The 18,022-nt window shown below is 35.0% G+C and overlaps 1 protein-coding gene across 3 annotated transcripts; it reads right to left on the bottom strand.

Moving 5' to 3' along the window:
- Nucleotides 1-326: 326 nt before the first annotated feature.
- LOC126693244 (uncharacterized) lies at nucleotides 327-15,463 on the bottom strand. Of its 3 annotated transcripts, none has more exons than XM_050389157.1 (13): nucleotides 15,285-15,462; nucleotides 14,223-14,840; nucleotides 14,103-14,137; nucleotides 13,922-14,000; nucleotides 13,707-13,785; nucleotides 10,851-11,020; nucleotides 9,816-9,872; nucleotides 6,878-7,037; nucleotides 6,137-6,356; nucleotides 4,977-5,057; nucleotides 2,516-2,641; nucleotides 2,298-2,349; nucleotides 327-1,134 (listed from the first exon to the last, which is right to left on the bottom strand). In XM_050389157.1, the coding sequence occupies exons 2-13, from the start codon at nucleotides 14,802-14,804 to the stop codon at nucleotides 982-984; spliced, it is 1,794 nt and encodes a 597-aa protein (XP_050245114.1). In that variant the 5' UTR covers nucleotides 14,805-14,840; nucleotides 15,285-15,462; the 3' UTR covers nucleotides 327-981. The 3 variants fall into 3 exon arrangements, with proteins under 3 accessions (XP_050245114.1, XP_050245113.1, XP_050245115.1); XM_050389156.1 differs by having other exon boundaries at nucleotides 14,223-14,917; XM_050389158.1 differs by lacking the exon at nucleotides 9,816-9,872 and having other exon boundaries at nucleotides 14,223-14,917; nucleotides 15,285-15,463.
- Between the last annotated feature and the right edge of the window lie 2,559 nt (nucleotides 15,464-18,022).

Raw genomic sequence — 18,022 nt, forward strand, 5'->3', positions numbered from 1 at the left:
GAGAAAAGATCGTTCTACCCTAACATTTTCTTGTTCCTTCTCTAATTTTCTCATTCAATCCTCATTTGGGTTTGGGTCCATTCACATAGCATAAACTTTAAGGTGGAACAAATTTTTTAAACTTTACGGTAAAACAATTTTTTTTGGGGGGTACTTACCAAATCATCAAATTCCCTGAAAGTATACATAAATAGGTCATAAAGCCTAACCAATGGGAAGATAGATGTCAATAAAGTATTACAAAATAACTGCACATTTTAATGATACCACAGGTAATATTTAAAAATTTTTCAGCAGGAGATCTATGAATTACCGTAGCTACTAAGTTATTAAACTTCTCTTCCTTGGTTAAGTAAAGGTTGAGTTACATCCAATTAACTAAACTTGAATGAACAAATTTTCCTAAACAAATATCAGTCGCTTTTTGCGTTAGAACTAGTGGTATTTAAATATATACGTATATATGTATAACCTTAGAACACTAGCACTATCTACTTCACATTTCAAAAAATAATAGAGATTACAGGTTGCCCATTGAATTTCATATCATAAAACACCCTCCGGCCATCATTTGAAGATAAACCACGAATTGTGTCAGATCAAGGAAAAGGTATATGGAATTTTCTAATCCTTTTTCCATTTCAAGGCTATTTTGGGAGAATGCTACGCCCAATGGAAACGTTTCTGGTTCCACCTGTGGATTGTTCAATGCAAGCCAAGATGCTAAAGTGATATCAATGAGCCCAGCTTCCAAGATGAGAGACTCTTAGTCCTTCCAATTAGCAACCAACCAATCATCCATTTGTACTTGCAGCGCAAGCTACAGGAAGTATTGCTTCATACACTGACAACACCTTGAGTTGCTGATGAAATTGCTATCCTTTACTTGATCAGAGACAAACAAGACAAAACTATGACATGTTTGTCCCACTTGCTGAAACAGCATAACCTAAACTGAAGGTTACTCCAACAACCAAAATCTCAATCAGCATCACCAAGCCCGTCACTCCCATCCCCTTTCTTGGATATAGCTGCAAAGTGAGGGCTGGATTTCTTCGTTTGTGAAGCAATTTCAGCATTTTTTCGTAAGACTGCTCCTGGAGATGGGTATGGACGCTGTTGAAAGAGAGGACCCTGAAACACAGAAAATAAATGAATAATTAATTAATTACCATTTTACCTTAAGTATGAGACACCATCGAGGAAGTGCTGATGCTAAAACCTCAGATTGTACAAAACTCTGTATTTTCAGTGCGTGCATGTTTCCTACCATGGCCCCCTTAGGGAAGACAGGTTTGCAATGAAGATGCAGGATAAATTGTAATATGCTGAACTCCATGGTCAATCATGAGGATGAATACAATCTAAAAAAGGCCATTTATTTAATAAATAATGTGCGATTGTCTGCACATCATTGAAACTTCCATGGAATAAAGTCAATAGGCATTGTAGACGCATCACTCATGCAGTTGCAGAACAGCATTCTCTTAGTCAACTTAAGTAACGCCCATCCTCTTGTTTTGCAAACCAACATCAAGATATACACAAAACATAGATTGCATTATTGTTCTCAACTGCCACCTCCTCGCTTCTCAAAAATGTACATCCAACCTTGTCAGTACCATGTAAGAACTAATACTATATTTGAATGGAGAAGATGACGAAAATGTACTAATTTAGTACCAAGTCTGAGCCCAAACTGCAGTGTTTTTTCTTTATTGGTTGTGAAAAATATAGAGAGAAAGCCTTACTGCAGTGCTGACTCACTTCCAAGTGGATTAGATATCAAAGCAAACCACGTAGATATCAAAGCAAACCACGGAAAGCAAAGTCCAGGGAGTACTAACTGGTCAAAGTTTATCAGATATGAAGTATGCAAGATCACATAGCCAAGCCAGTAGAATAAACATTATGGCAAGAACTACTTCCAGTCTATAACTGAGTTCTTGTCACTCTTCCCATGTCCTCCATCTCAAGAGGTGAAGATCCCTAATATTTTTCTTTTTGATAGGTAGATTGAGGGGAAGGGAGAGGAGGGTTCAAACCACAGACACCTAACCTTTTTCACTAATACCTTCATCATGCACATGAAGATGGGCAACCAGACCAAACTTAACTCAAAAAAATATCCAAATGATTGTTGCCAACTATTGAGAAAGATATGATCCTTCTTGCCATTCAACTCTATCTCTAGTAGATCAAATGAAAAAAAGGACAAATTTTTTTTTTTCTTTGATAAGTGAAAAAAAGGACCAAAAAATTAAAAGTAATCCTCAAAGCAAAAGCAATTAGCATACCGTGGCAGTTGTATCAGCTGCTCGTGGCTGCACTCCTTTTAGGCCTACAACCCTGCAAAACATCATATAACATTAGTCATTCAGGCACTTCTCCTGGTATATATGCCAAATATACTGCTATTCAGCATATACCAGAAAAATAATAATAATAAATAAATAAAATCCCTCGTTTTTGCAAAGTGCATATAAGAATAGTTAAATCAAATATCTAAACATACCAGCCACCACGAGGAGCATCTGAATAAGAGCTTGGGTCCATGGGGTCCAACTCATCATCATCAGCATAAGCACGTTTCCTACCACTTCTTTTACTTCCTTTTCCCATAGGAGGCTTCCAATTGGACCTGGAAACCCATAGTGTAATCAATCAATTCTCTCAGAGGGAGACAGGGAGGAGGAATGCTAACCTCCTACATGTGAGTATTGTCACCATTCTTCTAGTGCCAATAAAACCCTCTTTCCTCATAAAAAGTAGAATACTGTAGTAATTTTGTTGGAAAACAAACTTAACTAGAAAATCTATTCTCTCCATGGCCACTCTCAATCAAACATAATGATGAGGGTAAGATTTAAATAAGGCATATGAAGCCATAGAACTTGCCCATAATTTCATTCCAAACTAGCATGTAACCTGTGCAATGCCTTCTATTTTGCCACACTAGGTCGCACCCAGTGCACAAAACTCCCATTTTTGCAGGGTCTAAGAGGGGTCATGGTAGGCAGCCTTACCTCCAATTTTTTGGAGAGACTGATTCCCTGACTCAAACTTGCGACCTGTCACATTTGGAGGAAGGCACTTGCCATCTCACCAAGGCTTGAGCTCTCTTTTTTGCCACCCGTATGTCCAAATTATGATTGGTTTTTTATTCATTAATTGTGATTGATCATGCTACTAGCTAACAAATATTTTTTCATAAAATGCAAGGCTCCTTTAAATGTCACATTCAGCAGCAACTTCTTCAGTCTTGGCTGTACCTTGGGCAGTGTCACTATGGTAATATTTATATTGTATGACACTATTTTTTACTACAATTTTGATCCCACACTGTCCAAATCAGTAAATTTGGTTGAGCTTTAGCGACATTGGACAGCAGAGAGGACAGAGAAGATGCTGACAGAGTGACAAAGGAGGTACAGATAGGAATAAGAAAGTTGCTTTCATGCACTCAAAACGCGTCTCCCGAGCTGTACTTTCATTTTCATTACGTATAACTAGATGGGAATAAACATTTAAAAAGTTAAATTCCAATTAGCATCTTCAATATCCACCTAAACCATCAATCAGATCAAACAAGCTTGTGATTGAAAACTGAAAAGCAATGACTTTTTTTTTTTTTTTATATAAGTAAAGAAAATTTTATTCAAAGTCATGAAAATGAGTCACCCAGGTATACAGCAGCAAACCAAAATTCAAATACATAAGTTACAAGCATCCATCAAATCATAGACTGAAAAGCAATAACTTAGATTGTAGCTCAACAAAATTTAATAATAAATTCTCTCCAAATCTTTTTTAAAAAGATCACAATAATTAATGAATTATGGAGAGAAATTTCTGTTTTTAGTTTCTGAAAACTGGAAATTTTGCTAGAATTTATCAAATATTTCTCATTTGAATCTAAGCAATATAAAATTCACTTTTTTTAGGGGGAGGGAGTCAAAAGTTCACTACAATAACCAAAAGTCTGCCACAAATTGATTAAGATGTTTTCTATCAGAGACAATGGCCAGAGAGTAGGGTGTTAACCAGAAAGTGACATCCTGGGCAGCGGGAGCTTTTGGTCACCAAGAGAGTTTTTGCTTTTTGTTTTTTGTTTTGTAGCGACATCACTATAGTACCCACATTTTTAATGCTAAAAGAGGAGTAATTCTGGTCGAGGAGAAGCCCAGGCAATGGCAATATCCACAAAACATATAGGAGGATAGCTTTATTCATATAAATATAATGTAGTTTCTTAGTTTAATGTGTAGCTGATTAGTAACACTGAATTTCTTATCATTCAGATAATTCTAAATTAAGTTGTCATTGCATGTCATGTGCTATGCATACAAAGTAGCAATCATTTCCAGCAAATCTGTATATAAATTATCAAAAAAAAAAGTTACACACACCCGATTGGTCTTAAACCCACAACCTCACCTTTCACCTAGGATTTATAAAGGGAGAAAATACCAATTGAGCTAGAGCTCATTGGAGTATATAAATATATAGGGATACTCTGTGATAGGCCTTGTGCTTCGTCAATGTTGATGGAACCTCATCCATTTTCACGCGAATTGGTGAGATTACTTAAAGACTAAGAAGCACAAACACTCCCAAATCCCCAGGACACGGAATGTGTCTCAAGCTCAGACACACCAGGACACTCTGCGTGTGTGTCCTCGGTGTGCTGAGAGGAAAATAATATATAATTTTTTATTTCAAAAAGTTCCCAACTTTAGATGTGTTTTTTAAAGATTTTTCTAATAGTTTTCATTTATTTTGATAAAATATTCATTGTCGTGTCCTAATTTTTCAAAAAGAGTTGTATCCATCAAGATTGATGGGATGCCCCCCCCCCCCCCCCCCCCGGCGCGCGGGCACACACAGACATACACACGTGCATACGAATGTACATACATTGATTGTAGTGAACCCCACATTTAAGCAATATCTGAATCCCACATAAGATAGAGTACCTTGGTTTTTCAGAATTGTTGGTCTGCTGCTGGTCACTTGATCTGGTTGACAAGTATTGGCATTGCGGAAGATTGAGAACTCTGCATTTGAAAAAGTATTTGGTAACAAAAAAATAAAGGAATACTATATATTGCTCATCTATAGAACATGAGAGGGAAAAAAAATAACAATACAAATTGGGCAAAAGAGGATTCTAATGGCCAGCAGAAATATTATGTCATTCACTGGGAAGATCATCGTCACTTTCCTAGAAGACATGGTTTGAGCAATGGGAATTAAAAAGTCAAACCTATAACTCACAATCCCAAGATATTATTATCTATACTAGATTTAAAAAAAAAACAGGAAGAAAAAAAGAATATCCTATGACATGGAGCAATTACCTTATGCAAATATTTCCTTGCACTAATTTAGTCGTTCCCAATTGCAAGTCAATAAAAATCAGAAGCCATACTATAACTCCATACTTAAAAGGGTAAAAATTTCTGAAATGGAGGATTGCAAGAGCTGCATAATACAATATTACCAATTCCAGAGCCTTCACGAGGCTATAATGTCAATTCCACTGGTCACCAAAGGTCTTTTTTTTTCATAGGTAAGAAAAATTTATTGAAAAAGGATTACTTCATGCAGAATAACACAAAACAGCCAAAGGTCATTTTAATCTTATGACTTGCAAGCCTAGTCAAAAAGAAATTTATCATACAATGCAAACTGCAATTAACAACTTCCTGACAATATGAAGTCCTATTCTTCATTGAACAATAACAAGCAGCAGAGCATCACTTCTTTTTTGGAATTCCTTGACCATCTGGATTTTTAGAGTGTAATTTTTGGAGAAGTTCTAGTACACTTCCCGTATATTTGAGCATACTTCTTCTATTATTTAATTAATTATTTACTTTTCAAAAAAACAAAACTCAACTCAAGTAAAAAATTAATCCCCAATTAAATAGAGGCCAACTTTATAGAACCTCTTCAACTAATGGGGTTAGCCACATTTTTTTCAACAATTATATCCTATCTAAAGTCAAACTCTCTCACCTCCTTACTTAAACCAACATCTTTATTTAGTAGAACCAATGCATTGTATTAAACTAAAAAAGTAATAAGAAAATCCAATCAATAGATCTCTAGTGAACAAGAGGCATTATCTCACCGTGTGCAATGATTGCAGTAACCCCACATCTGTACAAGGCCTACTCCCCAGCCACCACATCCCATGCACTTCTCTAGCTCGGATGATCGATCGCTCTGATTCACATCAGCACCACTCTGGGGGAGCATGCTGTCATAATCTTTTGAAGCAACCTGCCGTGAGGAATCAGGGTGCTCCCATTGCGACACATGGGTCCTCGTATTGTAATAATATTTATGGCCTGTATAGAGAGCATAAAGTTCAGGTAAGAAGGGAATTAGAAATGAAGGTTGCAAATGATTTTAAATATTCTTGGTGTCTACAAGTAGTAATCCAGTTACATTCTGTTGTTTACCAGTATTTTTACCACAAATGTAGTCAAAGAAATAAGGTAAACCATAATTGTGCTTCCATGAAGAATATTGTCATGAGCAGGATAATACCTTTAACAGTGGACCTCAGAAGCGGCTTGCACCAAAAATTAAAGGACATGGACACCATGTATGAAATTTACTTTCAAGTGCTAGTCACTGACAGAAACTCATGGTAGGAAATTCCCCCAAAATTATAATAAACTCATATTCACCATCAGTACCTAAAAATCATTCACTATAGAATCTGAATTTAGCAACAACTGAAACTTTTACACAATGTTCCCACAACTAAGAAATACAATTCTATGTATTCATTTTTTCCTCTCATTTCTTCATGGTAACTAAACACAGTAGGATGATCATGATATGCACACAGATTATCGCATACCTGTTGTTTCATCCAAAGACTCCACCCAACTCTCTGGAAGAGATGAAGGTGATGGATGCTGTGTGACAGCAGATGCTCCAACAGGTCTTTCCCACTGACTCTTCCCAGTCGTTTCATTGTAATAATATAAAGCACCACTAGCAGGGTCTTTTGCCTCCACCTACATCAGAATTTCATAAAGGTTTTAGAAGCATCAAAGAAAGCCATACTAAGAAATTTAGAGAAGACTACAAGTTCACAACTTTGAAAAACTGAGAACTGAGACAACTAATAAAGTTCATGTAAGAAAAAAGTTGCAGCAGAAAAGCCTGCACAAGCATGCATTCATGTACACACCTTAAGTCCCTAACTTGGACATTTAAAAAAAAAAAAAAATAAGGGTATCATAAATTCCTTCCTTTTCTTATGAGATTTCATATGTAACTAAAAGTTAACCTCAAAGTTCCAACAAAAAGTTCTATGAAATGATTTTAAAAGCACCAGATGCATAAAAAGAACAAAGCTATTAGTATCAGCTTTAACAGTCCATGACATTGTAATAAATCTATTTCAAGCAAACGAGTATCAAAAATCTATAACCCACCCAAAATTTGACAAATAGCTGACATTTACTAGATTTAACTGAAGCTTCTTAATCAGTTAGCCACTTCACAGTTTTTCATCCTTATTTATCTTCATATTTAGTATTTCACATTTGCATCTTTAATTCTTCACCCTTCTTCTCAAAGCAAGCACAGTACTTCAATTCCAAAATCTTCCATTATTTGCCAAATGACAATTGACCAAACTTAGCAGGTGAAATTTGTATTTTTGCCTAATTTTTTACCGTTGAACTTGATAGATGTCATGGGAGAGTTTAGGGTAGCCAATGAAAAACTAAGTTCAAGCTCAGTATTCATCATGCTAACAACTGGAGTAGAAAATTCAGAAATCCAAGCCCCCAAAATGGCTAAAAGAGGAAGGAACAATACCTTAAAAGGGTCAATCAATGAAAATTAATGCAGATATACACAAAATCAGCTGAAGCTCAGTCTGTATTGACAAAAACTTTACTGAATCAGCCAGAAGACCTCGTGGCAGCCAAAAGTCCCCTAAACCGACTGAGACTTGATGCGAACCAATTGAAAAACTGAAACCTTTGTTGATCCAAGAAAGCTTTAGGTAGGACCCAATTGGATCTGGGTCGGGCTTGGGTTGATTTGGGTATGGGTTGGACTTGCCTGATTTGGCTGGCCTAAATGTGCTATGCCAAGATAAAGTTATACTTTTAATGGATAGGGCAAAACATGTAACCAAACAGGTCGACAAGTCTGAACTCAGTAGTGGATAAGGTTATCCTTATTTTGGATATGGACTAGCAATACATGTAACCAAACAGAAGGCTTCCTTTTCCACTTCAATGAACAACACCGCTGCTGACAAGACTCAAAAATGGCTGGCAACCACAGCTTTGATGTTAGAACATGACATTGATGACCAGAAACCACCGCCAATGTTGGAATTGACAAAAACCACTGTGAGTGACCAGAAAATGCCACTAATCCCCTTAGAAACCACAGAACCCCCTCAGAGACCACCAACTACCATGAAGCACCACCTAAACAACCACAACCACAACAGCAACAACCTCATCCACAACCAACATTAACAGGCTTCAGCAACTGTGATGCTGGTTGTGGATGAGGTTGTTGCTGTTGTGGTTGTGGTTGTTTAGGTGGTGCTTCAACTACTGGACCATGGCAAAAACACTGGTGGTGAAGACTAGAGTCTTCATCCACCTCACCACTAATAGATACCACTAACTGGACCAACCACCAGACTAACCAAGAACAATAAAAATGGGATGAAGGCTCAGAATGGAAGGAGCAAAAATAAAAATTGCACTCAGAGAATAAATGAGAGATATGGTTCTGATACCATGTTATTGAAGTATTTAGAAAAGAATTCAATGAGGAAGATTAAAAAAAGAGGAGATAAAAAATTCCTATCTAGCCTCCCATCAACTATATTTTGATAGGTATAGGAGAGTTAGTTACAAGGAATAAAGAATACTCTTGACTATGACAGCTGGTGAGTGACATCTTACCACTAGAAAATTCTAGACTCTTCTAGAAGCGTATATAACACAGTTCTTCTAGAAGAAAACAATGCTGTCATACTAATACAATATTGGCTCTCTAACAAGCTTGAAATCTGATGCAAATATTTTGACAACATAATTGGCACAATGAATTATTTATATTGTATCATATTTTACATATATATGAATTATATTCTGATCAAATTTACAATAATACACTCTTAATTCCTTTTTTATTTTTTTGTCCTTTTTTGGGATGTCCCATAATAGATCTTATTCCAAAACTAGAACACACAATTACAACTTCACAAAACTACCCTAAGCATTTAAACAAAGAGTAGACTAAAGTACCAAAAAAAGGGAAGTTTTGGAAAGTAACATCTTGTTTAAAAGTCAAAAGCAATAATTGATGTTCCCTTCAAAAGTAAGAATTACAAAAGACCAATAAAATAGAATAGAAACAATAACAAACTTATCAGGCATAGCAATGCACTTATCTGTTTATTATCATACATAATTTCTAAGAAAGAAAATTATCCCAATTTAAAGGTTAAAAATGCATTTCTGCATATTTACATTGCTTTTATCTTTCATTGAAAAATGGCCAATCACTTTTCCCATAAGTCCCACACCAGATAGTTTCATTACACTAATTACCAATCATGAATCTTGTACTACTTGTATATTATTTAACAATTAATGAGTAATTGACTCAACTCTGCTTTTTCTAAATATATAAAATCCTATTCCCAATCATTCAGGCCTGGGTATAAGAATTCTATACAGCACTCAATTCTAACACAAAAAGCCCCCCAAGAGAGAGAGAATAGAAAACATGTCTACGGCATTTGATCATACCCATCCAAGAGGCAGCTTTCCATCATCCACTAGTTGAGTTGAACCAGTCTCCAACTTCTGAAAATCAAATTCACAGGTATGCTGTTGAGCAATAAAATTTGGTATATTGAAAAGATAAACTTGTAAAGAAATCACTTTATCAGGGTTTTTATGTTTAAGCCCCTTGAAATTTCATTAAAGATGCCAATATACCCCCTTAACTTCCATTTGATTCAATGCCAGCACAACCCACAACCCCCCCCCAAGGAAAAAAAAGGGGAATAAACCTAGAATTGCCTCAGCTTGACTCTTGACAATGTCAGCTGGATATAAGCAAAACCACCAACACCAAAATTGATGATACTGATTCCTATTAAGTAACACATCAATAATTTCATTGACATCCCAATGACAAACTGATATGAGAAAAACCACCAAAACTAAAATAAACAGCATTGACACTGAAGCAATAAAAAGGACAGAGAGTTCCAAAAAAATATAAATCAGAGTCTCCCCAAAAAACTGTTGATAAAAAGAAGTTTTACTCTATTACTGAATCTTTTAAGGGTTGAGAAAACAACTTGGTACAAATTGGACATCTCTCTCTCTCGAAATTTAGAGAAAAGAAAGAAACAAAACCTAAAGAGAGATCCTGCTCTTGATTGAAGATTACATGGGTTTTGAGGATTTCCAATTCCTTGACATTCTCTTCCTCTACTTCACCATTGCCCATGCCTCCATTGTCATAATGGTTATTATGACATGTTATAATAAAAACAAAATTCATAAGACAGGGCTCACAAGCATATGTTGTATTTGTGACATATTATTGTTGATTTTAACCAACAAATAATTTGACACAATCTCAAAGTTTAAGGGGGACATTGGTACAATGGGAAATGCAAGCAGTAAATTGACAGTAGGATGAAAGTTCATGAAGATATAGCATAAAAGGCCCCATGTTTTAAAGTTGAGAAATGCAGATCCAAATCTGACCTAAAAGAGCATAATAAGTCCAAATCATAAGTAAGTTAAACTAGCATAATTGGTACTTACAGGAGAGCCTTTTTCTGTATCATCCTTAAGAATACCTCTTGCTTTCAACTTCTGCTTAAGGTAATCAGGCAATTCTTTTGACTTACTGGGGGTATCAATATTAGGCTTTTGAGCACCATAATAAGCACCTCCACCTGGTACACCATACCCATTTCCAATTTCTATGTTACCTGACATCAAAGCATGAATTAGCACATTTTCCAAAAATGCTCTTGGATTAATTTCAAATAATAAAAAAAGACTCTTGTTGCTTGCTGATATTTCAAATATGGCATATCAATTTGTAATGTGAAACATAGAAATTTCAACCAACAACTTATAATGTTAAGGTTATTTCAAAAAGAGAATTTTTGATCTGGTAGTCAGTTAAACATCATTTTTTGTTGTAAGCAAGCAGTTTTTTTTTTGTGGAGAAAAGTAAATAATTTCATTAAAAGCCAGAAAGCAAGCCCAAGTACACGGGCAATATACAAAAGGCAACTCAAAAATGAAAAGAACAGAAAAACAGAAACTACTGAAAGCTCAAGACTCCAAAAAAATCAAGAAACACATCCACAGAAAACGAGGAAGTCAGAGAGGCCCACTCATATAGGGTCTTCAGGAAGATATATTTCAACTTAACCACACTGAGTTCATCTCCCTCAAAGCACTGAGCATTCCACTCACACCAAAGACACCACAAAAGACACAATGGAACAGCTATCCCAATACCTTCACTGGGTTCATCTCCCTCAAAGCACCAAGCATTCTGCTCACGCCAAAAACACCACAAAAGACACAACGGAACAGCTTGCCACATCATCCCAATACCTCCCCTACCAGTCCAGCCCTCCTTCCACACCACAAAATTCCCGAACCGAAGGCATCACCCAATGAACCCCAAATAAACAGAATATCAATAGCCATAGGTCTGAAGCCACGGAGCAATGTAGGAATAGATGGTTTGCATCCTCTCCATTAGCTTTACACATGAAACACCATTGGGTAACAATTAACCCCGTTTCCTTAAGTTGTACCTATAAAAAAAACCCTGTTTCCTTAAGTTGTCCACTGTTAAGATCCTATCCAATAGCACACACCAAGAAAAGAAAACCACTCTAGACAGGGCACAAACTCTCCAAATACTCACCAAAGGAAATTCTACGCAACCCCCAACCCCCCCCCCCCCCCCCCCCTCCCTCTCAAAGTGTTATAATAGCTCTTTACCTGGAAACCCTTTTTTCTAAATGATTCCACACCAGTTTATCAACCTCCCCATAACAAATAAGTTGTAAGCAAGCAGTATCAAGTGATTTTTGACAATATCAACATAATGTGTTCCTCAGAAAATTTTAGTGGCAATTTTAAATAAGTTGCATGGATGGGTATTTTTCTCATAAATTTCAGGGCAGTTTACAGCTTTAATATTTCTTCTTCATGATATGCAAACATGACCAAGTTATAACTTCTCTGCTTTTCCTCTATGGGTGTTCTAGTTTCAATGTCTTATTTTTCCCTAAAGATTACAATTATAGATTTAAATGGTCCATAAAATCAAATAAATAAATAATTACAACTCTCCCCCACCCCAACCCCCCCCCCCCCCCCCCCCGGCCATAAATAAATAAAAATAACATTGTACAATGTTCAATCGAAAAGAACAAAAAAGCAGCAATAAGTGCAATCCCAGATCTCTCCACAACTTCAAAGGAGTGACTATTCCACTCCCTCCAATTTATCCACGACAAAATGGAGAATCCCAGACCATATGACACTATTATTATGCCTCCCATATACAAGCTTTCCAACAAGGTAAAACATCTACCACCTCGTACAGCATCGCCCAAACAAGTTTCAATGGTTAGGTCTCCCCCCGGGATCTTATTTTAGTCTCAAGTCCCAAGACCACCAATACTATCCTTCATGGTTCTTTTCTCTTCATTTCTATCACTTTCAATCTGATGAAGAACATTACAAGAGCAAATATAAAAAGAGAAAATCTATTAGACTAGCTACAAGTTTCAACACCACCAATCACTGCAATTAATGAATAGCTTTTTTTACATAAATAGTACTTTAAACTGTCATGCTCTCCTTTGGTAACAGAGACTTGAGGCCTGTTACATAGTCCAGCTCAATATACCCTTCCCCTGGAAAATTACATTGCAGAATTTATCATATCACATTTTGATAATAGTGGGTTTTCATTCTTTTAAATTCAAGCCAGCTTCAAATCAGAGACATGATTCATTCCATATTCCCGTACTTTAGCTTGACTGGATCAGGAACAGAATTGAGGATTTGGCACTTTTGCTAAAGCTGGATTGAGACATATATTGACAATAAAAGGAGACCCTTCAGATTAAATGAATGGAACAAAAGTAGAACTCAATCATATTATATTGCAGCAATTAGTTCTAAAGTACTCTTCTTATGCCAAGAGAAGGGCTAAATCTAGTAAAACCTATTTTACAACCTCAGGCCCCCCTTCCCTGCCTGATTTTCTTCTCATAGGACCTTTGACGCTTCTATTCCTAGGACTCTTTGTTGTTTTGCCATCTTTATCTGTCCAGTTATTAAGGAGGATACCCATGTAAGAATCTGGCAAAGACCAAAAAGTATCCATTCTTAATATTTAGCTACCAGCCTTTATTTATCACACTCCTCTAATGTGACCATAGAGAATTATCATTTTATGTTATTTTTTTTATTTTTTATAAGTAGAATCATCATGTTATCAAACTTACCAATAGCATATAATCATTAGGGTCGGCCTCTAAAATTGAAAGATGTCAAAGATATAACAGTCTACATAAATGCAGGTGTCAAAGATATATCAAATGTAGATAAATGAGAAGGATAACACTAACTACCAACCTTCTTCATGATGGGTTGCCTTCCCCCGCTTTGAAGCCATTTCAGCACGATGTTCTGAAGTCATCTTCAGTAGATGTTCCTGTAAGGATACTCACAAATAAAATGTAAAAATTGATAATATTTTTAGAATAATAAGTGATCTATGTATAAATTCATTAAAAAAAAACAGACAAACAAAACATCAAAGCAACCCAACATAGATCTGCAAATTTTACCTTCAGAGCATTGGGATCATGACGTTCAGAGAAAATGTCTGTATTATCCTTAGGAGGTCCACCAGCACCTCTTGCCTCTCTGAGTTACAGAACACAGTTATGTAAGTCTCATATGCTATCAATTCTAGCATTATGAAATCAAGAATGGCATACATACTATCGGGGACAAACTAGTACGTACCTTTGACTTTGTATGACATTTTGGGTGACAATTTCCTGTTAAACCAAATAGGAACAAACTAATCATATATAAAGTAATCAAACATGTAAGCATATCCTAGATATCATAAGGCATATGTACCTGTTCACGCAACACAGCATCCTGAGCGGCAGTTTCAACCTCACTGTCATTTTTAACATGAAGTCCCGAGTTGCTAGTAGATGCATCAGGAACATCTACTGCACTTTTGTACTCTTCGTGCGAAAAATTAGAATTAGATTCTCGATAAACTGAGTCAGCGTTCTTCTGATCATTTCCATCAAAATGCCCCATATCTTGAGGTTTCTGGTTATCCTTATGCAGAGGCATTTCCCCGACTGCAGTTTGGTTTTGCGGTTGCTGCTCAATGAGGTAGGCACCATGTTGTACTGAACCCAGTTGAGAAGCATAGCCATTATGAAAGTTATTTGGGATGTGACCTGACCATTGAGGAGCATAACCATTTGATGTCCCATTATGCGGATATGAGCTTTGAGTAGCAGGAGTAAAGGTTGAATTAGAATAAGGAAGCGGAAGGACATAATTTCCCGTGTTGCTAGAGTGATACTGAGGTCTTGCGGCATAATCAAAATGTTGAGGGGGCGGGTAAGGAGCTGGGTTAGTTGAATAGTTTGGCAAAGATTGAACACCCGGAGGGAGTGGCTGATCATGGGCATTATCCATATCTTTCACTTATTTGGCCACAATGTGTCTAACTGTCTATACAACCAAAGATTAAATAGTTTAAAATGGAAACAGAATTCCAAACCCAAAAAAAGAAGATCACTATGCTGCACCTGCATCACAATATTACTTACATAAGAACAAATTTTGTTATACTATATAAACATTGTGTGACCAAAACCATATTTAGTTTATAGATTTGTAGTGAATAGCTTCTTCACCATTTGAACCAATTAAACTTCCTTTTTTTTTTTGGTGGACCATTTAGAACATACTAAAAATATTTCTAATTTTCAAAAACCCCTACTCAGCTTCTACTTCACCTATTCAGAAATTTGGACCTCTAAAAAAAACCCGAACTTTTCATAATAAAAAAATCCATTAAAAAATAAGAAAACAATTATAATAAGTTCTAAAATTGAAAGATAGTGTTAATTCTGAACATATTCAGATAATAAGATTAAAATTAAATATACTAACCTTCGGGTTGCAAAGCAAGCAAGGAAAAAGCTGAAGCCGAAGCCACAGTTATCCGAATGAATTTTACTTTTTTTCTGGGAAAGAGAAGGAAGGAATAAAATCGAATCGGGTTTCGAGGGGAAAAGGGCCGTAGGAAGTCGGTGTTTGGAAGGAAGTTCGATTGAATTGGGTTTATTATCTATCCCCGACGGTGATAAGGTTAATTTTGTCTATAAGCGGGGTGTTTGGCAAATGGAGAGATCTGGATTTACCAAACTACATCGTTTCGTTTGGGTTAGGATAAGTCCGAAATAGGCTCGTTTGGTAGAAGAGTTTAAGTAATATTATTTGTATTTTTTTGATATACGTGTGGGTGAAAAAATGTGTGAAAATACATGTAATGTTATTTAAAAACTGAAAACATATTTTTGAAAATGCTTACCAAACAGGCCAGTTTAGCCTTAATTTTTGAAGTGCATAGTTAAACCATACATTTTCAAACTGTGTAGCAAAATACTCCCGTTTTGGACCTCACATTAGCCTATATCTATTTTGCTACTTAATTTTTTCAATTTTGCACACCACTTAAAAGTAGGGGAAAATTGGCATCTAACATCAATCTCCAGACTATATAGTTACGTTTTGAAAGTATATACCAAACTAGCATCTTAAGTTTCAGAAACTTGATTTATTCCTCAAAACTCAAGCCTTTAAGCTCGATTTCTATGTTCTGAGTTGGCTTTTTTCCATATGACATCCACCTAGAACTCGAGTCTTAGAGGCTCAAGTTCTATCTCGACCATTAGAACCTCAATTTTTGTGTTCTAAGAATTACGTAGTTTATTCACCTGGAATCTACCTGAATTTAAAACTTTTAAAACTTATAGGCAAAAGGAAGATGCAGGTATGGAGCCAAAATTCTTAACTTAGGGGGCTAACCTCTAGGACCAAAATAAAATTATATAAAATTCAAATCACACGCACACATAAACACACACACATACACACAAGGTCGTAAATAATTGTGTGTTTACTATTCACCTAAAAATTTGAGCAAATTTTTCATATTTGGTAAGAGATAACTAAACTAAAATTATTGAGAATTTCTTAGTCTAATTTCTTCTTTTTAATTTCTATAATATCATATGTTTTATTTAGATACTATCTTTCATTTCTCAAAAAGAAAAAGATACTATCTTTCATATTAAATTGTATAAGTTTTGATTATATACATATATATATATATATATATATATAATATCTACAAATTTTATATAAAAAATTGAATTTAAATAAAGTATTTATATGTTATTTGTAATATATTTTTAACTTATTATGAGATAATTTTTGCTTTGCTTAAAATTTTGGAGTTTAATTTCAAAAAAAAAAAAATTATTTACCACTCACAATTCTACAAACTTGAAGAATATACTAAAGGGTTAACACACTCTAAAAATTATATATATAAAAAAATCATTTTTCTTTTCAACTGATATCTTATGTGACTTTGCGCTCTTTTCTATCCCATAAATCAATTAAATACTATAAAAGTAAGAAATATAACAAGAAATTGAAGAAAATAAAATTTAAGTACTCAAGAAAATTATAAAAACTAAACATATTAAAAACATAATTCAAAGTGACAAAAAATAGAACTCTCTAGACAATATTTATTTATCATACCAAATAAGTATTTTATTTTGGATTTAACAATAAATTTTATTTACCTGCATGCCTTAAATAGAATTATATTATAATCACTTAATAATTTTCATGTATTATTTTCACAAAAATAAGAAATTTGAGAGGGAGATTTATTAAAATTACCATCTATTTGTAATCTTGTTATTTTTAATTATATTAAAACACTTTAAAATTTTCATACATTATTTTTTTAAAAAAATAATGAATTTGTATAGAGCTTTTTATAAAATATATATATATATATATATATTCTATTTGTTTCTTGTTGGGGGGGGGGGGGGGGGGGGATGGCTCCTGTGGGCCCTAATGTAACTCAGTCCCTAAAAGGGTGTTGAATGTTGTGGATTTTGATTTGTGTGGGAAGGGGTTGGTTTGATTTGGTTTTGATCTGGGTTCTCTTGGTTTAGTTGTAAAAATAGATAAATGCGAGAGCTCTTTGGATGATGCATGAATTTAAAATAGAAAAATTATTGTATTCCCATATTTTTGTGTAGAGTTGTTGTAGGTGAATGGATTTCCAACTGCTTTTATGTTTGTGTTCTAACACTATTTGCAAAATCTGTTGCATATAATAATGTCTCACTATTGTATAGTTTTTAAGACACTTATTCCTCTAACTAGGTTGGGCTGGCATGGTTATGAAAGATTTTTTGTTTTTGTTTTTTAACATGTATTATATTTGAATTCTTTGCATGAGCCAAATTAAATGTAGTGATCACCTGGAACCTATTCTTTGAATGTCCCTTTATTTAAAGAATTCGACTGCAAGTTTTAATTATGAATTTGGTGAACCAGATTGAGTTTAAATTTGATGCTGTTGTTAATTGGGGAATTAAAAATCTCAAAGGTATGAGCTTTTTTATTTTATTTTTTATGTAGGTAAAGCTGTTTTTTTTTTTAAACCAAAATAAAATAAATAAATATATAAGTTTGAAATGAGTTTGGATTCATTAAATATATGTGGAACAAAAATTGGGATTAAAGCGGACCGAAGTGGCACTTGGACTGAATGGACCAAAATGGACCGAAATGGGACTAGTTGACCAAAGTGGACT

This window comes from Quercus robur, chromosome 7 (genome assembly GCF_932294415.1).
Source record: "Quercus robur chromosome 7, dhQueRobu3.1, whole genome shotgun sequence".
Classification (NCBI taxonomy): Eukaryota; Viridiplantae; Streptophyta; class Magnoliopsida; order Fagales; family Fagaceae; genus Quercus; species Quercus robur.